The sequence below is a fragment of the Squalius cephalus genome (assembly GCF_949319135.1).
Source record: "Squalius cephalus genome assembly, chromosome: 8".
Classification (NCBI taxonomy): Eukaryota; Metazoa; Chordata; class Actinopteri; order Cypriniformes; family Leuciscidae; genus Squalius; species Squalius cephalus.
Genome location: NC_137129.1, coordinates 20,984,696 through 21,000,714, shown reverse-complemented (window position 1 = coordinate 21,000,714; position 16,019 = coordinate 20,984,696). Strand labels below are relative to the sequence as shown.

The following is a 16,019-nucleotide window of genomic DNA, read 5'->3' as shown; positions in this document are numbered from 1 at the left end:
TAATAGGTCTAACATATTTGAAACACGGAGTCGGCTTTGCAGCCTTGGCTAAATGAAGTTTACACGAGACTAGATAATGATGTGAGATGTCATCGCTCTGCTGCAGAATTTCAATGGCATCAACATCTATTCCATGTGATAATATTAGATCTAGAGTATGATTACGACAATGAGTAGGTCCTGACACGTGTTGTGTAACTCCAATATAGTTTACAATGTCTTTAAATGCCAAACCCAATGCATCTTTTTCATTATCTATGTGTATATTAAAATCACCAACAATTTGTACTTTATCTGCAGTCAATATTAATTCTGATAGAAAGTCTGGTGGCCTGTATACAGTAGCCAGCACAAATCTCAAACGTGATTTATCATTTATACTATATATTTTTACATTAAGTACTAACACTTCAAAAGAATTATATTTAAAACTTGATTTCTTAGTGGTTTTGAAAATATTACTATAAATTACAGCAACTCCTCCCCCTTTGCGTTTCAGACGAGGCTCATGTTTATAACAGTAATCTTGCGGGGTGGACTCATTTAAAGTAATGTAATCGTTTGGTTTTAGCCAGGTTTCTGTCAAACACAGCACATCTAGGTTATTATCTGAAATCATATCATTAACAATGAGTGCTTTTGAAGTAAGCGATCGAATATTCAGCAACCCAAGCTTTAGCATTTGCTCATCTGTATTATAGCTGTTTTTTATTTGTTGAGCATCAATTAAATTTTTAACCTTAGATGGGTTTAAACGTTTTTTGGATTTCCAAATTCGGGGAACAGACACAGTCTCTATATGATGATGGCTAGGTGAAAGAGGCTCTATGTGATGGGATTTATCTGACCTGGGTGATGCGAGGCCGCTAGCAGACGGTCGGTTTAGCCAGTCTGTCTGCTTCCTGACCTGAGCCCCAGATTGTCATGTTTGAGCTCTAAGACTATGTGCCATATTACTAGAGAGAAGAGCAGCACCATCCCAGGAGGGATGAATACCATCTCTTTTCAACAGGTCAGGTTTGCCCCAAAAACTTTTCCAATTGTCTATAAATGCTATATTATTTTGCGTTTTATATAACACACGAGGGAAATCATTGTTGTGTCCATGAAGATGTGAAAAAATAGGCATAAATCTAGCTTACACATTTACCCAAATTATTATACGCCTGTTTAACCAAAGCTAATTTGGGTGGGTTTCTCCCATCCCCATACAATGTCACTTCTCTGTCTTTTACGGCCCTGACGAGAACGTTGGTCTCCACGGCTGTGAACCGCTCCTGGCGTGCGCCTGGCAAATCCGCCGTTATAATAGCAATCCGCCATGGAACAAGCGCGCCTGCTCTTAAGGGGAATGTGAGATGACACTCTGATTGGTTTATTTCACGTTACGCCCAAACCACACCTATGAATAATGAAGCTACTTCAGACCAACCCATTTTAGATTTGCGTCGGGCACAAGAGTCATTTATCCTGCCGGTATAATAGCAACAGCGCCCAAGACCCACCCACAAAGTTACTTGCGTTTTGCGCTTGATACTTGCATTTCAGATCGTTAAAATAGGGCCCACCATGTTCTGTTCTCAACCTCAGAGTCAGACAGCTGCCTTCTAAAAATCAGCATCCGCAGAAACGCTTTGAACATCATAGAACGTCAGTGGGAAAAAAAGGCATTTAGTTGATCATAACATCATAATATACATGCATAATTCACCCACTATATTGTTAAATGTGCCCGATTTTCAATAGAAAAATATACTGGGATAACCTGGCTTCTCTTGAGACTCCCCTGCTTCAGAGCAGTCATAGTTAATGATATGCAAAAGCCCGCCTGTATGTGATTGGTAACAAGGTAGTTTATGACGTAAGAAACACCGTCCATTTCAAACCGCATTTTTGAGAATGTCTTTGGTTCACTGCAGTTTTCAGTTTTAAGGAGAACATACTCAGCAATGGTGTTGACTTATGAATTTGCACATGGTTTGTCTGAAAGCATATTAAAAACACCACATAGAGATATAAACAACATTAAAAGCTTGATTTTCTCTAATTCTCTAATTAGTTTCCCTGGTTGTTAACCAGTTTCCACATCTGTACCGTTTTATCCTTGATTACACTCCTCATGTATTTAATCCCTGTGTTTTGTTCAGTTCTCTGTCTGGTATCATCTTTGTTCTACGTAATTGTGTTTATATTATCTCCTGTATTCTCCTGTATCTTGAAAAGAGTTATTATTAAAGACTGTTGTTAGATTATAACCTTCGTCATGCACGTCACTACTGCCACAGTTTGTGACAGATGCAAACTTCATCAAATATTACAAATTATATTTCTGCTGTATAACAGCCCTAAAAAAGACAGTAGTGTAATTATGCAGCTCAAGTCAGTTCAGTGATGATTCAATTCAGTTCAATAAGTGTTGATGTTGCAGATTTCATCAATTATGAAAGCGATTCAGCTATAAACAAATCAAAGACAATAGTGTCATTATTCAGCCCAATTGAGTTAAAGTTTTGTTCTCATTCGAGACTGTCAGTGCAGTCAAATCAATAATATTACTGAATATTAAGTGTCTTATAAACTCCAAATAAGCTAGACAAAGGCGACAGTGGCATAGAACCCAAACTCAGTTTTGACGAAAGAGGGGTTTCGCTTAGAAGCATATCACCTTCGAGTTCTACAAAACGAGCCAATGGCAAAACAATGCCATGGGTCTGCGGAATTTGCATAGCGCAACTCCGCCCCACATCGTGGGTATAAAAGGAGCTGCGCGTGCAATCTCGCATTATGTTTCTGCTTCAGAGCCGAGTGTTACTTCACTTCTCTCCACTGCAAAGCTGTCTACGAGATTGAAAGACGAGACGAGCTACTCTTCAGAGGTGTTGGTGTTACGGCGTGTTCCAGCGGGATCTCATTCCTGCTGCTGGTCTGTGCAGTGATCTGCCAATAGTGTGTGTTTTCTCCTTGCATGGGCGCTTCAGCACTGCTGTTTAGTTTTTTTTTTTCTCTTTCTCTCTAAAAGAGCTGCACGCGGCGCATCTTTTGAACATTTCAATTCACGGGCAACAGCTGGTGGATATTCCTGCAGTCAGCATGAATGAATGTGTTTAGGATGCTCTGGATTGGCATATACGACACACAATCGAGTCTCGAGATGGGCATGGCAACAGGGCACGCTCCGGGTACCAGTCACTTGGGCTTGCCATCAGACCTTCACCCCATAGTCGAACCTCTCCTTTCTACGGGTTGGGGTGCCATGTGCAATGGACATGCTGCCTGGACAGGACCCCAGCGCCTTTGGCATGTCAATTGCCTCGAGTTGCTGGCAGTATGCTTAGCTCTGCACCGTTTTTGCATGTTGATCAAGGGCAAGCACGTACTAGTCCGTTCAGACAACACGGCGACAGTAGCGTACATCAACCATCAGGGTGGTCTACGCTTCCGCCTTATGTCGCAACTCGTCCGCCATCTCTTGTCATGGAGTCACAAGCGTCTGAGGTCGCTTCGTGCCATTTACATTCCGGGCGAGCTCAATTGTGCAGCCGACAAGCAAATTCGGGCCTCCGCAAATATGCGTTTCTTCCAGTGAGCCTTCTCGCACAGATCTTGTGCAAGATCAGGGAGGACAAGGAGCAGGTCCTTTTGGTTGCGCCTCATTGGCCAGCTGGACTTGGTTCTCTGAACAGGTGCTCCTTGCGACAGCCCCTCCCTAGCCAATCCCTCTGAGGAAGGACCTCCTTTCTCGGAGACGGGGCACCCTCTGTTGCCCGCGTCCTGATCTGTGGAACTTGCATGTGTGGGTTCTGGATGGGACGAGGAAGGTTTGAGTACCCTACCACCTCAGGTGGTGGCTACCATCACTTCAGCTTGAGCCTTGTCCACGAGACATGCCTACACTCTGAAGTGGAACCTCTTCATCACCTGGTGTTCTTCTCGCCGAAAAGATCCCAGAAAATGCCCGATCAGGTCTGTGCTCTCCTTCCTCCAAGAAGGGTTGGAACAAAGGCTGTCTCCTTCCACCCTTAAGGTTTATGTGGCTGCGATTTCTGCACACCACGACCTTGTGGAGTCAAAAACGGTAGGACAGCATAACCTGGTCGTCAGGTTCCTTAGATGGGTGGCAGCCCTCGTGTCAGGCTAGATGCCTCCGTGTGCATGGTTCCCCTGTTGGGCAACCCCCACATTTGTATTTCCACGGTAAGTCTCTTGAGCATGTGTCTTTCCTTTGGCAAGTCCACCTTGCCACCCCTGGGCTAGAAACTTCCACCCTGCGGGCTGGATACCTTTGTCCTGTACAGTGAAAACCGGGATTCATCCGTGAAGAGAACACCTCTCCAAAGTGCCAGACGCCATCGAATGTGAGCATTTGCCCACTCAATTCAGTTACGACGACGAACTGCAGTCAGGTCGAGACCCCGATGAGGACGACGAGCATGCAGATGAGCTTCCCTGAGACGGTTTCAGACAGTTTGTGCAGAAATTCTTTGGTTATGCAAACCGATTGTTGCAGCAGCTGTCCGGGTGGCTGGTCTCAGACGATCTTGGAGGTGAAGATGCTGGATGTGGAGGTCCTGGGCTGGTGTGGTTACACGTGGTCTTCGGTTGTGAGGCTGGTTGGATGTACTGCCAAATTCTCTGAAACGCCTTTGGAGACAGCTTATGGTAGAAAAATGAACATTTCAATTCACGGGCAACAGCTGGTGGATATTCCTGTAGTCAGCATGAATGAATGTGTTTGGGATGCTCTGGATTGGCGTATACGACAGCGTGTTTCAGGTCCTGCCAATATCCACCAACTTCGCACAGCCATTGAAGAGGAGTTGACCAACATTCCACAGGCCACAATCAACAACCCCCCCCCACCCCCAATACAGTAAAACTGCACATTTTATAGTGGCCTTTTATTGTGGCCAGCCTAAGGCACACCTGTGCAATAATCATACTGTCTAATCAGCATCTTGATATGCCACACCTGTGAGGTGGATGGATTATCTTGGCAAAGGAGAAGTGCTCACTAACACAGATTTAGACAGATTTGTGAACAATATTTGAGAGAAACAGGTCTTTTGTGTTCATAGAAAAAGTCTTAGATCTTTGAGTTCAAAAATGGGGGCAAAAACAAAAGTGTTTCGTTTATAATTTTGTTCAGTGTATATATATATAGATGAAAGATGGAGTTTCATTGTTCCATTGTGACAACTTACCTGTGACAAAATGCAACAGACAGACAGATAGACAGATAGATAGATAGATAGATAGATAGATAGATAGATAGATAGATAGATAGATAGATAGATCAAAATTCAACAATACTGTAAAGATCACCAGCTGGAGTGCCATTGAGAGCCAGCAGAGGACACTCCACATCAGACTATTGTCATTCCCTCACAGACTACATTTTCCCATTATTCTCTGCCCAGACTCATCAGCATTCATTGTTTTCAGCTGTGTCTCATTTTCCTGTTAAGCTCACCCTAAAGGCAGGCATACACGGTGCGATTTTTGCTGTTTTTACGAGCTCGCAGATGATTTTTTTCACTCTGGAGAAATCGAGTGGAATCGGTGATGCTCGCATGGTTGCGGCTCGCAGCGTGTGAGAGGAATTACGAGCCGAGCCGAGCACGTTACGAGCACCTCCCGACCTCCCGATAATTTTTAAACATGTTTAAAAAATTCGGGGAGTCGGCCCAATTTTCACTAGCTGTCCCCTATTGCCAAATCATACACAACCACGTCGATGGGCCTATACCTCAGCCCAGCAACCATACAGTGTGCGCATACACTGTCACACACACACACACACACACACACACACACACACACACACTGAAGCTTTGCCTGCATGCAACATTGACGGTCTCTGTGTTTAGCGCGAAAGCTCACGTGATTGCTGCCGGCTCGGGATAAAATTCGTGCAGGACAGTCGTGTACCAGCTGCTTTGACGCGATTATCAGTTTAACTGACTCGTAACGTGTGCAATATCTCACAATCTCCCGAACTCCCGAACTGAGTGTCCGAACTCGCACCGTGTAAGCCCACCTTAAGCCTGGTTCATTCTGTTATTCTCTGCAAAGTCTTGTACATGTCTAACTGCATTTCTGAGTGCTTTTGTATCCTGTTTTTCTCGTGTCCTGGTTCTCTTGATTCTTTGCTTGTTCCCTTGGATTTCTCTATTTGCCTCAGCCATTAACTGTTATTGTTTGGATTGGTTTTTTTTTTGTGTATGGCCTTTGCCTGGATTTTGATTACGATGGTGGATTACCCTTTTGATAAATACTGCATTTGGATCCTCAACCTTGTGTCTCAGAGCAGTTCATGAAAAATACAAAGCTACAGTTGGCTAGAAAAGTTCAGGCAAGTATAGAGATGTAGAAGTGAACGAACAGTGAAAGAGATGACAATTGTTATTAGAACTCTATATCAGACAATTTGTTAAATTTCAAGTTTAGGAAAGAAGGGCATTCCCAGGGTAGGCGGCTGCAGATAGGAAAAAAAAAAACACCTAACCCTAAAAAAATTCTAACAAAAGGTTTCTCAGCTGTTTTTGTAGTATCAGGTGTCCTTAATAACATACTAAAAGTTTACCAAAGTTTTACAACTAGAAAGGTATAATTTTCAGGATGGCGTCCAAGATGGGCAGGAAGCCCTTAAAATATCCTAACTCCTTCATTATTTGACCTAGCCAAGTAATCTTGGTGTCTAATCCCATGCTTTCTGGGTCTATGGATCCATTGGTCTTGTCTAAATTGCACTGACATGATTACATACTTTGATTACATACTACATTCTTTGTTTGGGGTGAACCAGAGATGTTAACGATTTAGCCTATGTCATGTAACTCCTACTCAGTATGTGTTTTTGGACAAATACCCTTTTTTTGCTAAAACACAGACTTGACATTCAATGTAAAAGTTATTGCACCCAAAAGTAACTTAAATTGGAGCTGTATAACTTTGATCATAGCCCGAACAGAGGCATGTGTGTGAACCCTCTAAAATGGTCACTCATTTCAATTCGAATAAGGGAATACATATGTAATGCATCCTCTATAGATGTTTTTGAGTATAAAGGTGGCATTATACTAAACCTCAGGTTTAGTCAAATTCATGTAAACCTTCAGACTTAAACCGCGGTTTCTTCAGCTGCTACTTCCTCGTCCCAAAGAAGGATGGGGGTCTGCGAGCTGCAAGCCGTCTCTCTGGCCGTGGATCATTTTCTTCCGGCCCTGATGGGCTGTCATGTCATTGTCAGGACAGACAACATGACAGTGGTGTCCCATGTAAATCGCCAGGAAGGCTCGCGGTCGCGTACTCTCGACAGGCATGCAAACCGCCTCCTCCTTTGGGCTCAAGACAGGTTTCTTTCGCTGAGAGCAGTTCACATTCCAGGGGACCTGAACGACGCAGCAGACTTTTTGATAGCCCAATTCTGGCCATCCCAGACGTGGTTCTCGGAACTGAGCTCCCTGGTGGAGGGGTCCCCTTGGCAGATTCCTATCGGGAGAGATCTGCTGTCTCAGCTCCAGGGAAGGATTTGGCATCTCTGCACACTTTTATTAGGTTTTATATCTTGGATTAAGATGCTGCCCCTGGTTCCCGGGTTCTTTCTGTATGAACTGGTCGCCTAGGTCCTAGTTGAGTCTGGTCTGGCAAAAAAAAAAAAGTTATAGGAAAGTTCCTTGTTGGGACAGATCTTGCAGCGCTTAGCTTGGCGTGTATGGTATATCGTTCCCATTGCGTCATCGCCACGCAACGTAGAGTGAACCTATGAAAGAGAACGTTTCAGGTTACTCGCGTAACCCATGTTCTCTGAATAGGGAACAAGACGCTGCGTTCGCTGCCAAGCTCCTCTTGCTGCCGAAGGAGCTTCTTCTCTATCGGTGGAAAATCTGTGGAGCAGATGGCGCGTTCACTGTATAAGAGTGAGTGACGTAGTGCCTCTGAGGAGGTGCCCACACCATCAGCCAATGAATTGGCGTGATTCTATACGGGTTCAGGCAATCAGCACATGCCTTCACCTGGCAGCCCTGTTTTGACTAATTTTACAGTACCACACATTTCTAATTAATTTATTTTTTAATGGAATCAAAATAATGGTTATGAACCACAGAAACCACCAACACTAGGCAAAACGATATGAGAAAGGAGAAATATGCTTATATTACTTAAGTGAATACAAGTACAATTATATATTAAAGCAATTGGTTACAAGCATATTTATGCTAAAAATAAGTACAATTTCCCTTATCTATCATGCAAATATACTAATTAGAATATTACTTGGCCCAAACTTGTATCAGGCACTACTATTCCTGGTCTAGGAGGAATACAAAGGAGTAATGGTCATTTTGAGGACCTGATGGCCGCCATTTTGAAAATGGGGCCTTTCTTGGAGTCAAACTTTGGTAAACTTTTAGTATGTTTTTAAGTACATCTGATACTACTGTAAACCACTGAGAAACCTTTTGTTAGAATTTTTTTGGGGTCAAGCCATATTTGCAGTTGACTAGGGTGAGATTATGCCCTCTAGACCTACAATAAACTAGATGAACTCCAAGTGGAAACAGATGGTTTGCTATCAATGTGTGTGTACATTTTTGTGGGTGAATCTTACAGACATGATCTGTTTTACCTCTAAAGGAAAAAAATAATAAATTATATTTTTGCATAAAATCACACTGGATACATTCAGTCAAGTGTCAACTATTTAATATGACAGTTTGGGGCAGGTATCCACAGTTTCAATCGGGCAAGTTTTTCACAATTTATGCTGTTCCAAACCTTTTTTTGCTGTCATGTGGGAAAACAAAAGAATATATTTTGAAGACTATGCTTGGCACTATTTTCCATGCAGTTACAATGAATGTACATAAACATATTACATCATTTGTACGTTTGTACGCTATATTCCAAGTCATCTGAAGTAAAATAGTTGCTTAAGATTACATCAATATTTATTTTTAAACCTTTTTACATTGTGACTTTCCCCCAAATCTCATTACTATGAAGCCAACAACAACAACAACAACAACAACAACAAAAAAAAAAACCTGTGAAAACACATATGCATTGATTTATAGAGTGCCTATGAGGTGTTACAGTGTTCACAAAGAGCCACTAAAAAGGAAGAGAAGAAAAGGATAGAATGGTTAAATGTTTGTCTAGCTGAGGTTATTCTTTATGCATTACCATAGAAACATGCTGTGATTGTTTCTGCATTTATTCAAGTGTGTACTAAATAGCACACAGTATGTGTAAGCAAGAACATACATAAAATTGAATATTATATAATGGATAAGAAAACATGTTTACTACAGTAGAATTAGCATGTGAATTATATGCTTTCTTCAAATTAACCTACACGTGAGTATTGTTAAAAGTCAGAATGTTTGGTTGCATAAAAACTTTGGGTTATACTTTATTTTAAGGTGTCCTTGTTACAGTGTAATTACCTTAACACTCGAACTACCGGAATTCAATAACTACTAGAACGACCATAGCGGTCATTCTGACCGTTCATACTTTGACGTTCATATGGCCGTACTGAACGTCATTTTCGTCATGTAATATCTATGTACATGTTAACCTTCTCTTTTCCAATGAAGCTTTTAATTCCTGTCGTCATAGACCTTAAAACAAGCACAAAAGAAAGATTGCCCCGACAGGTGCTGCCTCTATTTGAGGAACATTTTGCATCAAAATAATATTTTTTTTTCACCGCACTCACCACGTGAATAGACACGCACAAAAGTTAGGAAACGTCAAAGCTTCATACAGTTAGTAGGCCTACAGCCCTGTTTGTAAATAAGTTCAATAATCAATACAAAATCTAAAAATAAATGGATCTACAATGATAGGTAATGATAAACAGGACACACAATTTTAATTCAAATGAATGTGAAAATGTACACACACAAACAGGCTAAGAAAAAAAACATGAACATTAGCTAAACAAGAAAACGAACTGCTTCAGAACGATTAGTTTCAGTGAACAAAAAATATTACCGAACAAAATCAGGTTAACTGCCCATTTGAACGGCGCAAACATACCGCATCATTGACGCTTACGCACATTCCACACAGGTAAACACCACCTTTCGCGTGCAGCTCCCACACACGTTGTGACATTTGATACATCTCATTGGTTTTATTTTGTTTGCAGTTCCTCCAGTTGTATAGCTTTTGCTTCCATGTGGTCGGAGTGAAGTTCGCTCGCCAGTCGTATGATGAAGTCCCTCTGTGAAACTTGCAATGTAGCGGACTTATGATATCTATAACGCGTGCGGTCAAAATGACCGTTATGGTAGTTCTAGGTAGAAATAGTCAGAACTGTTGTGTGTTTTATGATTTTAATAAAATAACAGTGTCAGAATAAAATATCCACATATTTAGGAAAAGTCAGAGTCCTGCAGCCACATTTATTTTATTTTAACAAAGTTATTACATTGTAAAATTTAAAAACGGTCAAAATGACCGCCTTGGGAGTTCTAGTGTTAAAATGTTAGCAAGTTTGTTTTTTTGTTTCGAATCTTGTTTTGCTTAATTTTGTTGGTTTCCTTTTGCTTAGTTTTTGTTTTATTTCTTCATGTTGTTATTTTCTTCTGTTTCACTGATTTCGGTCGAGGTGTGTGGCTGATAACAAAGAGCACGACAAAGGAGATACTCTAAATAGTCTTTAATTGTAGATTCCACCAAGAAAACACACAGGAGATAGCTTGAAGAAACAGAATAGCACACTCTAACACTGATGAGACAGGACAATGAACTGACCAAAACGGGGAGTACTTATACTAGAACTAAATGAGGGAACTAATGAGTTAATTAACAAGGGCCAGGTGAAAGATGAATCAAAGAAACACATGGGAAAACTCGGTCAACTGAAAACGAGCAAACAGAAGGTGAACAATGAAAACAAAGACAGAACATACTCTGACTGTACTCCCCCTCCCAGAAGGCACAGCCTCACGCTAAAACAAAAAGGAAAAAGAGTACAGCCGGGGAGCAGGGAATGACCAGGGTGGCGCTGACAGGATGGGAAACCTCCAGGGTGGCGCTATTAGCATGACTCTGGAGCGGGCTCATGGGCTGGAGCCAACACTGGAGCAGGCTCAGGGGCTGGAGCAGACACTGGAGCGGACTCATGGGCTGGAGCCATCACAGGACTCTGGTCAGGGGCTGGAGCCATCACTGGAAACTGGTCAGGGACTAGAGTGGATTTGAGTGTTGCTCAAACACACATAACAACAGCAACATAAATGGTAAGAACCACCTCTTTGAGCCCACCAGGGCAGACAGGAAGGGCAGGCTCTGAAACTTCACTCACAGGAACGGACTCGAGAATTTCTCTCACTGGTACGGACTCGGGAATTTCTCTCACTGGAACAGACTCTGGAATTTCACTCACGGGAACAGACTTAGGAATTTCTCTCACTGGAACGGACTTGGAACAGACAGTCTCGGGAATGGACTCTGGATTGTAGGTCCTGATGGTAAGGTCTGTGAAGGGCTTGTACGCAGGCTTGGGGTTTGCTGGAGGGCCCAAACGTTTTTCGGATGGGACTAGATGACAGCTTGGAATGTCCTCATTAATTTCCTCAATAACTAAATCAGAACCATTATTTTTTTGCCGTTCACACCTGCTAAATCTGATCAGATTTCAATCGGATATGCACAAAAATCGGATTTGGACTGAAGTAGCCTTATACTAGAACTAAACGAAGGAACTAATGAGTTAATTAACAAGGGCCAGGTGAAAGAGATGAATCAATGAAACACATGGGACAACTGCGGGGAACACAATGAAAACAAAGACAGAGCAGACTCTGACAATTTCACTCATAGCAATTTTCACCTTTTTCTTTTTCTTTTTTTTTTTTTTTGTTGCAAAAAGATTATATAGTTTTTTTTTTATGGACAGTTTCACAGACAAGGCTAAAGCCTAGTTTCAAGACTAACATGCATGGTGAGCTGTGTTAACTGACACCAACATGCACTGACATATCTTAAAATATGTCAGTAACATTGTTTTGTCTCAAGTAATACTCAAGTAATTGCCACCAGTAATGTTTTTTCTAAGGCATATTTAAAAAAGCTACTTAGATGTCCTAATTGAACTAAGACCTAATCCTGGCTTAATCTAAGCCTTGTCTGTGAAACTGGGCCATAAAGTTCTAAAAGAGAATATTAAGCTTTCCTCTACTTTTGGAAACCAAGTTTTATAGTTTTTGCTTAAATTGCCTATTTTTAAAAAAAATAATTTTAAATCTAGAATGGCAGTGGTGAGATGACGGAGGTGGAGCCGGCTTTGGATTTTGCGTCGTCGGGTCGGTCGGGTCGTCGTAATGCACTGCCAGATATCCTGGGTTCTCCTGCCGGTGTCAACCCTTCCAACCTGCCACTCAAACTGGCTGAACTGTCCCTCACAGGTAAATCAAATGACACATACCCACACATTTTTTGTGTTCTGTGCATTAACATGTCCCGTTGCTCTCTTTCTTCAGATGGTCCTGGAGGAGCTCAGTCTCCAACATCACAGGATGCTCCACTCCCTCCAGAAAGCTCGGAGGAGAAACATGGATCCTGAAAATGTCCCTCAATAAACACCTGTCCAACATCACTGATGGAGAAAAAAGGAAAATCAAATATAAAGGTGGCAATACATCAGTGACAAGATATCTGTGCAGAATAACATTTGACTGCACACGCTATGGCTACTTGCAAGTGGACTTGCAGACTTATGCCTGTGTGTCTGTTATTTCCATGAGACCATAGGGTAAATGTCCTAGATTACCTAGGGGCCATTGGTCAAGTGATGCTCTGGCCAGTGGCCAGTCGAGCTATAATTCTACCTGCAGATTTGTCAGGTCGCAGAGACATCAAATAACCAGAAATATAAGAATATGGCTTTGAAGCCACCAGTGTTGTTGTTTTTAACTAAAACTAAAACTATTTTTTTTTAAAAATTGTTTTTATTGAATTAGAAAATTTAACTTAAAAATAAAATTAATTAATAAAATTAATAAAACTGAAATAAAAATAAATTAAAGCTAAATAGAAATATTAAAAAAACAATAAACAATAAAATGACAAAAGCACAAAAAAAAAATAACAAAAAAAATCACTAATGGCTAATTCAAACTATTAATAAATACTATAATAAGATATAAGTAATACTACATGGGAAGCCATGGTCATAAATTACTAAAATACACAGGAATCACATCTGATATTTGTTAACAAAATAATTTCAGTTCAATACAGGCAAACAAAAGTGGTTGGAGTAGCTGCATTGTGTCAAAATGGAAAATCCGTCCCCAGGCTCCACCCACTTTCGACTCCGCCCTGGGGCCATGTCCCGACTGGTCTCTGGCCTAACATCTGGCCCCTCCTGCTCCTTGTTTCTCACTGGCTCCTCCCACCATCCACTCCCCCATGGACTCCTTGTGTTTTTACCCTAAACTTTTTTCTGCTCCATGCCCTCTTCCAGAGCCCCCTCTCTCCTCAGTTGGACTATTTACAGCACGAGGACACACCTTTTTTGGGAGGGGGCATTCTGTTACAAGTATTGTCTGTCTCCCATGTTTCCTAGTGTTTTTGGTTTAGACAGGGGAAAACTGGGTCACAGGACTTTCTAATTAGTCATCTCATTTACCCGTGTCCTGTTAATTATTTAGTTCCTTTGTTTGCTCTGTATTTAGACCCTGTGTTCTCCCTCAGGGGCTGTTTACACAGCACCGTTTGGAACTAAAAACGTAAAACTTTTTATGCGTTTTGGCCATTCGTTTACACAACAGCAGCGTTTTGGGTGCCTGAAAATGCAAACTTTTGAAAATGGATTTCAAAGTGCAAGTCTCCGTGTAAACAAATGCGAATCTCTGAAGACGATGACATCATGCACATGCGTATTATGTGTTCAGCCTATAGTGTTTCATCGCCATCAAATGGCCTGGCAGCAGAAGACACCGTTTTTAGACGTTTTCGTGGATCCTTGTGAATGGGGATTGTTTTGACAATGGTGTCGTCTGTACATATAAAACTCAAAGGAAAAACTTCTCCGTTTTAAGCGTATCGTTGTCGTGTAAACATACCCTCAGTCTTCGTCTGTTCTCGTTAATGTAAGGTTGTGTTAGTGTGAGTCTGATGTTCCTGATTCCAACTTTATTCCATTAAATACCATTCTAATTGTTCTCCTTCGTCTTTGTGCCTGTTTCCACTACACGTTTCATAACTGGAAGAGGCAAATTTTGTTTGCGTAAAGTTTACCCATATAATTGAACTCTGTGTAGGTGTCAGGCTTCCGGGTAGATGAAGTAGGAGACGAACACGAAGATGATGAATTCCAAGATTTTAATTCTCAATATAAACAAATACAAACAAAAAGGGAGCGTGTGCTCAGAACATAGATAACCTAACATTAAACATTGACCGACCAGTGATGAGTGAACAGAAGGAACTTAAATACACAGACAGATGAACACAAGACAGGTGATGCAGATGATGATGATGACGAACAGGCGGGTAATGAAGGGAGTGAGTTCAGGTGTGGAAACAAGGAGGATTCTGGGAACTGTAGTGCAGACAGGACGATGACAGACGGTGAATGTGACATTACTCCGCCCTCCCGGTAGGCGCGTCCTCGCGCCGTAGAAAGACCAAAGGGGTGGGAGGGTGGGCGCCCTGGAGGCTGACGGGGAAGACAAGGCAAGGGAGACAAGGCAGGAAGCCTCCAGGGCGGAGCAGACTGTGGGTGTGGTCACGGTGGAGCAGGCTGTGGGCGTGGCCAGGACGGAGACGACCCCTCGGGCGGCCACGGCGGTGAGGACCCTTCGGGTGGCCACGGCGGTGAGGACCCTTCGGGCGGCCACGGCGGTGAGGACCCTTCGGGCGGCCACGGCGGTGAGGACCCTTCGGGCGGCCACGGCGGTGCGGACCCTTCGGGTGGCCATGGCGGAGAAGACCCTTCAGGTGGCCACGGCGGTGAAGACCCTTCAGGTGGCCACGGCGGAGAAGACCCTTCAGGTGGCCACGGCGGTGAAGACCCTTCAGGTGGCCATGGTGGTAAGGACCCTTCAGGTGGCCATGGCCCCTCGAGTGGCCAGGACGGAGCCATATTGCCCCCCCCAAAAAAATACTTGGGAAAAGTCCCGGGTACCAGAGAGGGCTCGGTGCTGGGCAGCGATGAGGGCTTGGTGCTGGGCAGATCCAGCGGTGAGGGCTTTGTGCTGGGCAGATCCAGCGGTGAGGGCTTTGTGCTGGGCAGATCCAGCGGTGAGGGCTTTGTGCTGGGCAGATCCAGCGGTGAGGGCTTTGTGCTGGGCAGATCCAGCGGTGAGGGCTTTGTGCTGGGCAGATCCAGCGGTGAGGGCTTTGTGCTGGGCAGATCCAGCGGTGAGGGCTTTGTGCTGGGCAGATCCAGCGGTGAGGGCTTTGTGCTGGGCAGATCCAGCGGTGAGGGCTTTGTGCTGGGCAGATCCAGCGACGAAGAGGGCTCTGAGCTGGGCAGGACCAGCGGCGAAGAAGGCTCTGAGCTGGACAGGACCAGCGGCGAAGAAGGCTCTGAGCTGGGCAGGACCAGCGGCGAAGAAGGCTCTGAGCTGGGCAGGACCAGCGGCGAAGAAGGCTCTGAGCTGGGCGGGACCAGCGGCGAAGAGGGCTCTGGGCTGGACGGGACCAGCGGCGAAGAGGGCTCTGGGCTGGACGGGACCAGCGGCGAAGAGGGCTCTGGGCTGGGCGGGACCAGCGGCGAAGAGGGCTCTGGGCTGGGCGGGACCAGCTGCGAAGAGGGCTCTGAGCTGGGCGGGACCAGCGGCGAAGAGGCTGGGCAGGACCAGCGGCGAAGAGGGCTCTGAGCTGGGCAGGACCAGCGGCGAAGAGGGCTCTGAGCTGGGCGGAACCAGCGGCGAAGAGGGCTCTGAGCTGGGCAGGACCAGCGGCGAAGAGTGCTCTGAGCTGGGTGGGACCAGCGGTGAAGAGAGCTTTGAGCTGGACGGAACCAGCGGCGAAGGGAGCTTCAAGCTCGGCGG

The 16,019-nt window shown here is 43.9% G+C and overlaps 1 protein-coding gene across 1 annotated transcript in view; it reads left to right on the top strand.

The window, feature by feature from the left end:
• LOC307162634 (cAMP-dependent protein kinase inhibitor beta-like) overlaps positions 1-12,887 on the top strand; it is a 67,889-nt gene extending 55,002 nt beyond the window's left edge. The window contains exons 2-3 of the mRNA XM_079878097.1: positions 12,266-12,422; positions 12,498-12,887. Coding sequence (XP_079734223.1) covers positions 12,281-12,422; positions 12,498-12,580 — 225 coding nt within the window. The 5' untranslated portion in view covers positions 12,266-12,280 and the 3' untranslated portion in view covers positions 12,581-12,887. The remainder of the gene's footprint in view (positions 1-12,265; positions 12,423-12,497) is intronic.
• The last annotated feature ends 3,132 nt before the right edge of the window (positions 12,888-16,019 follow it).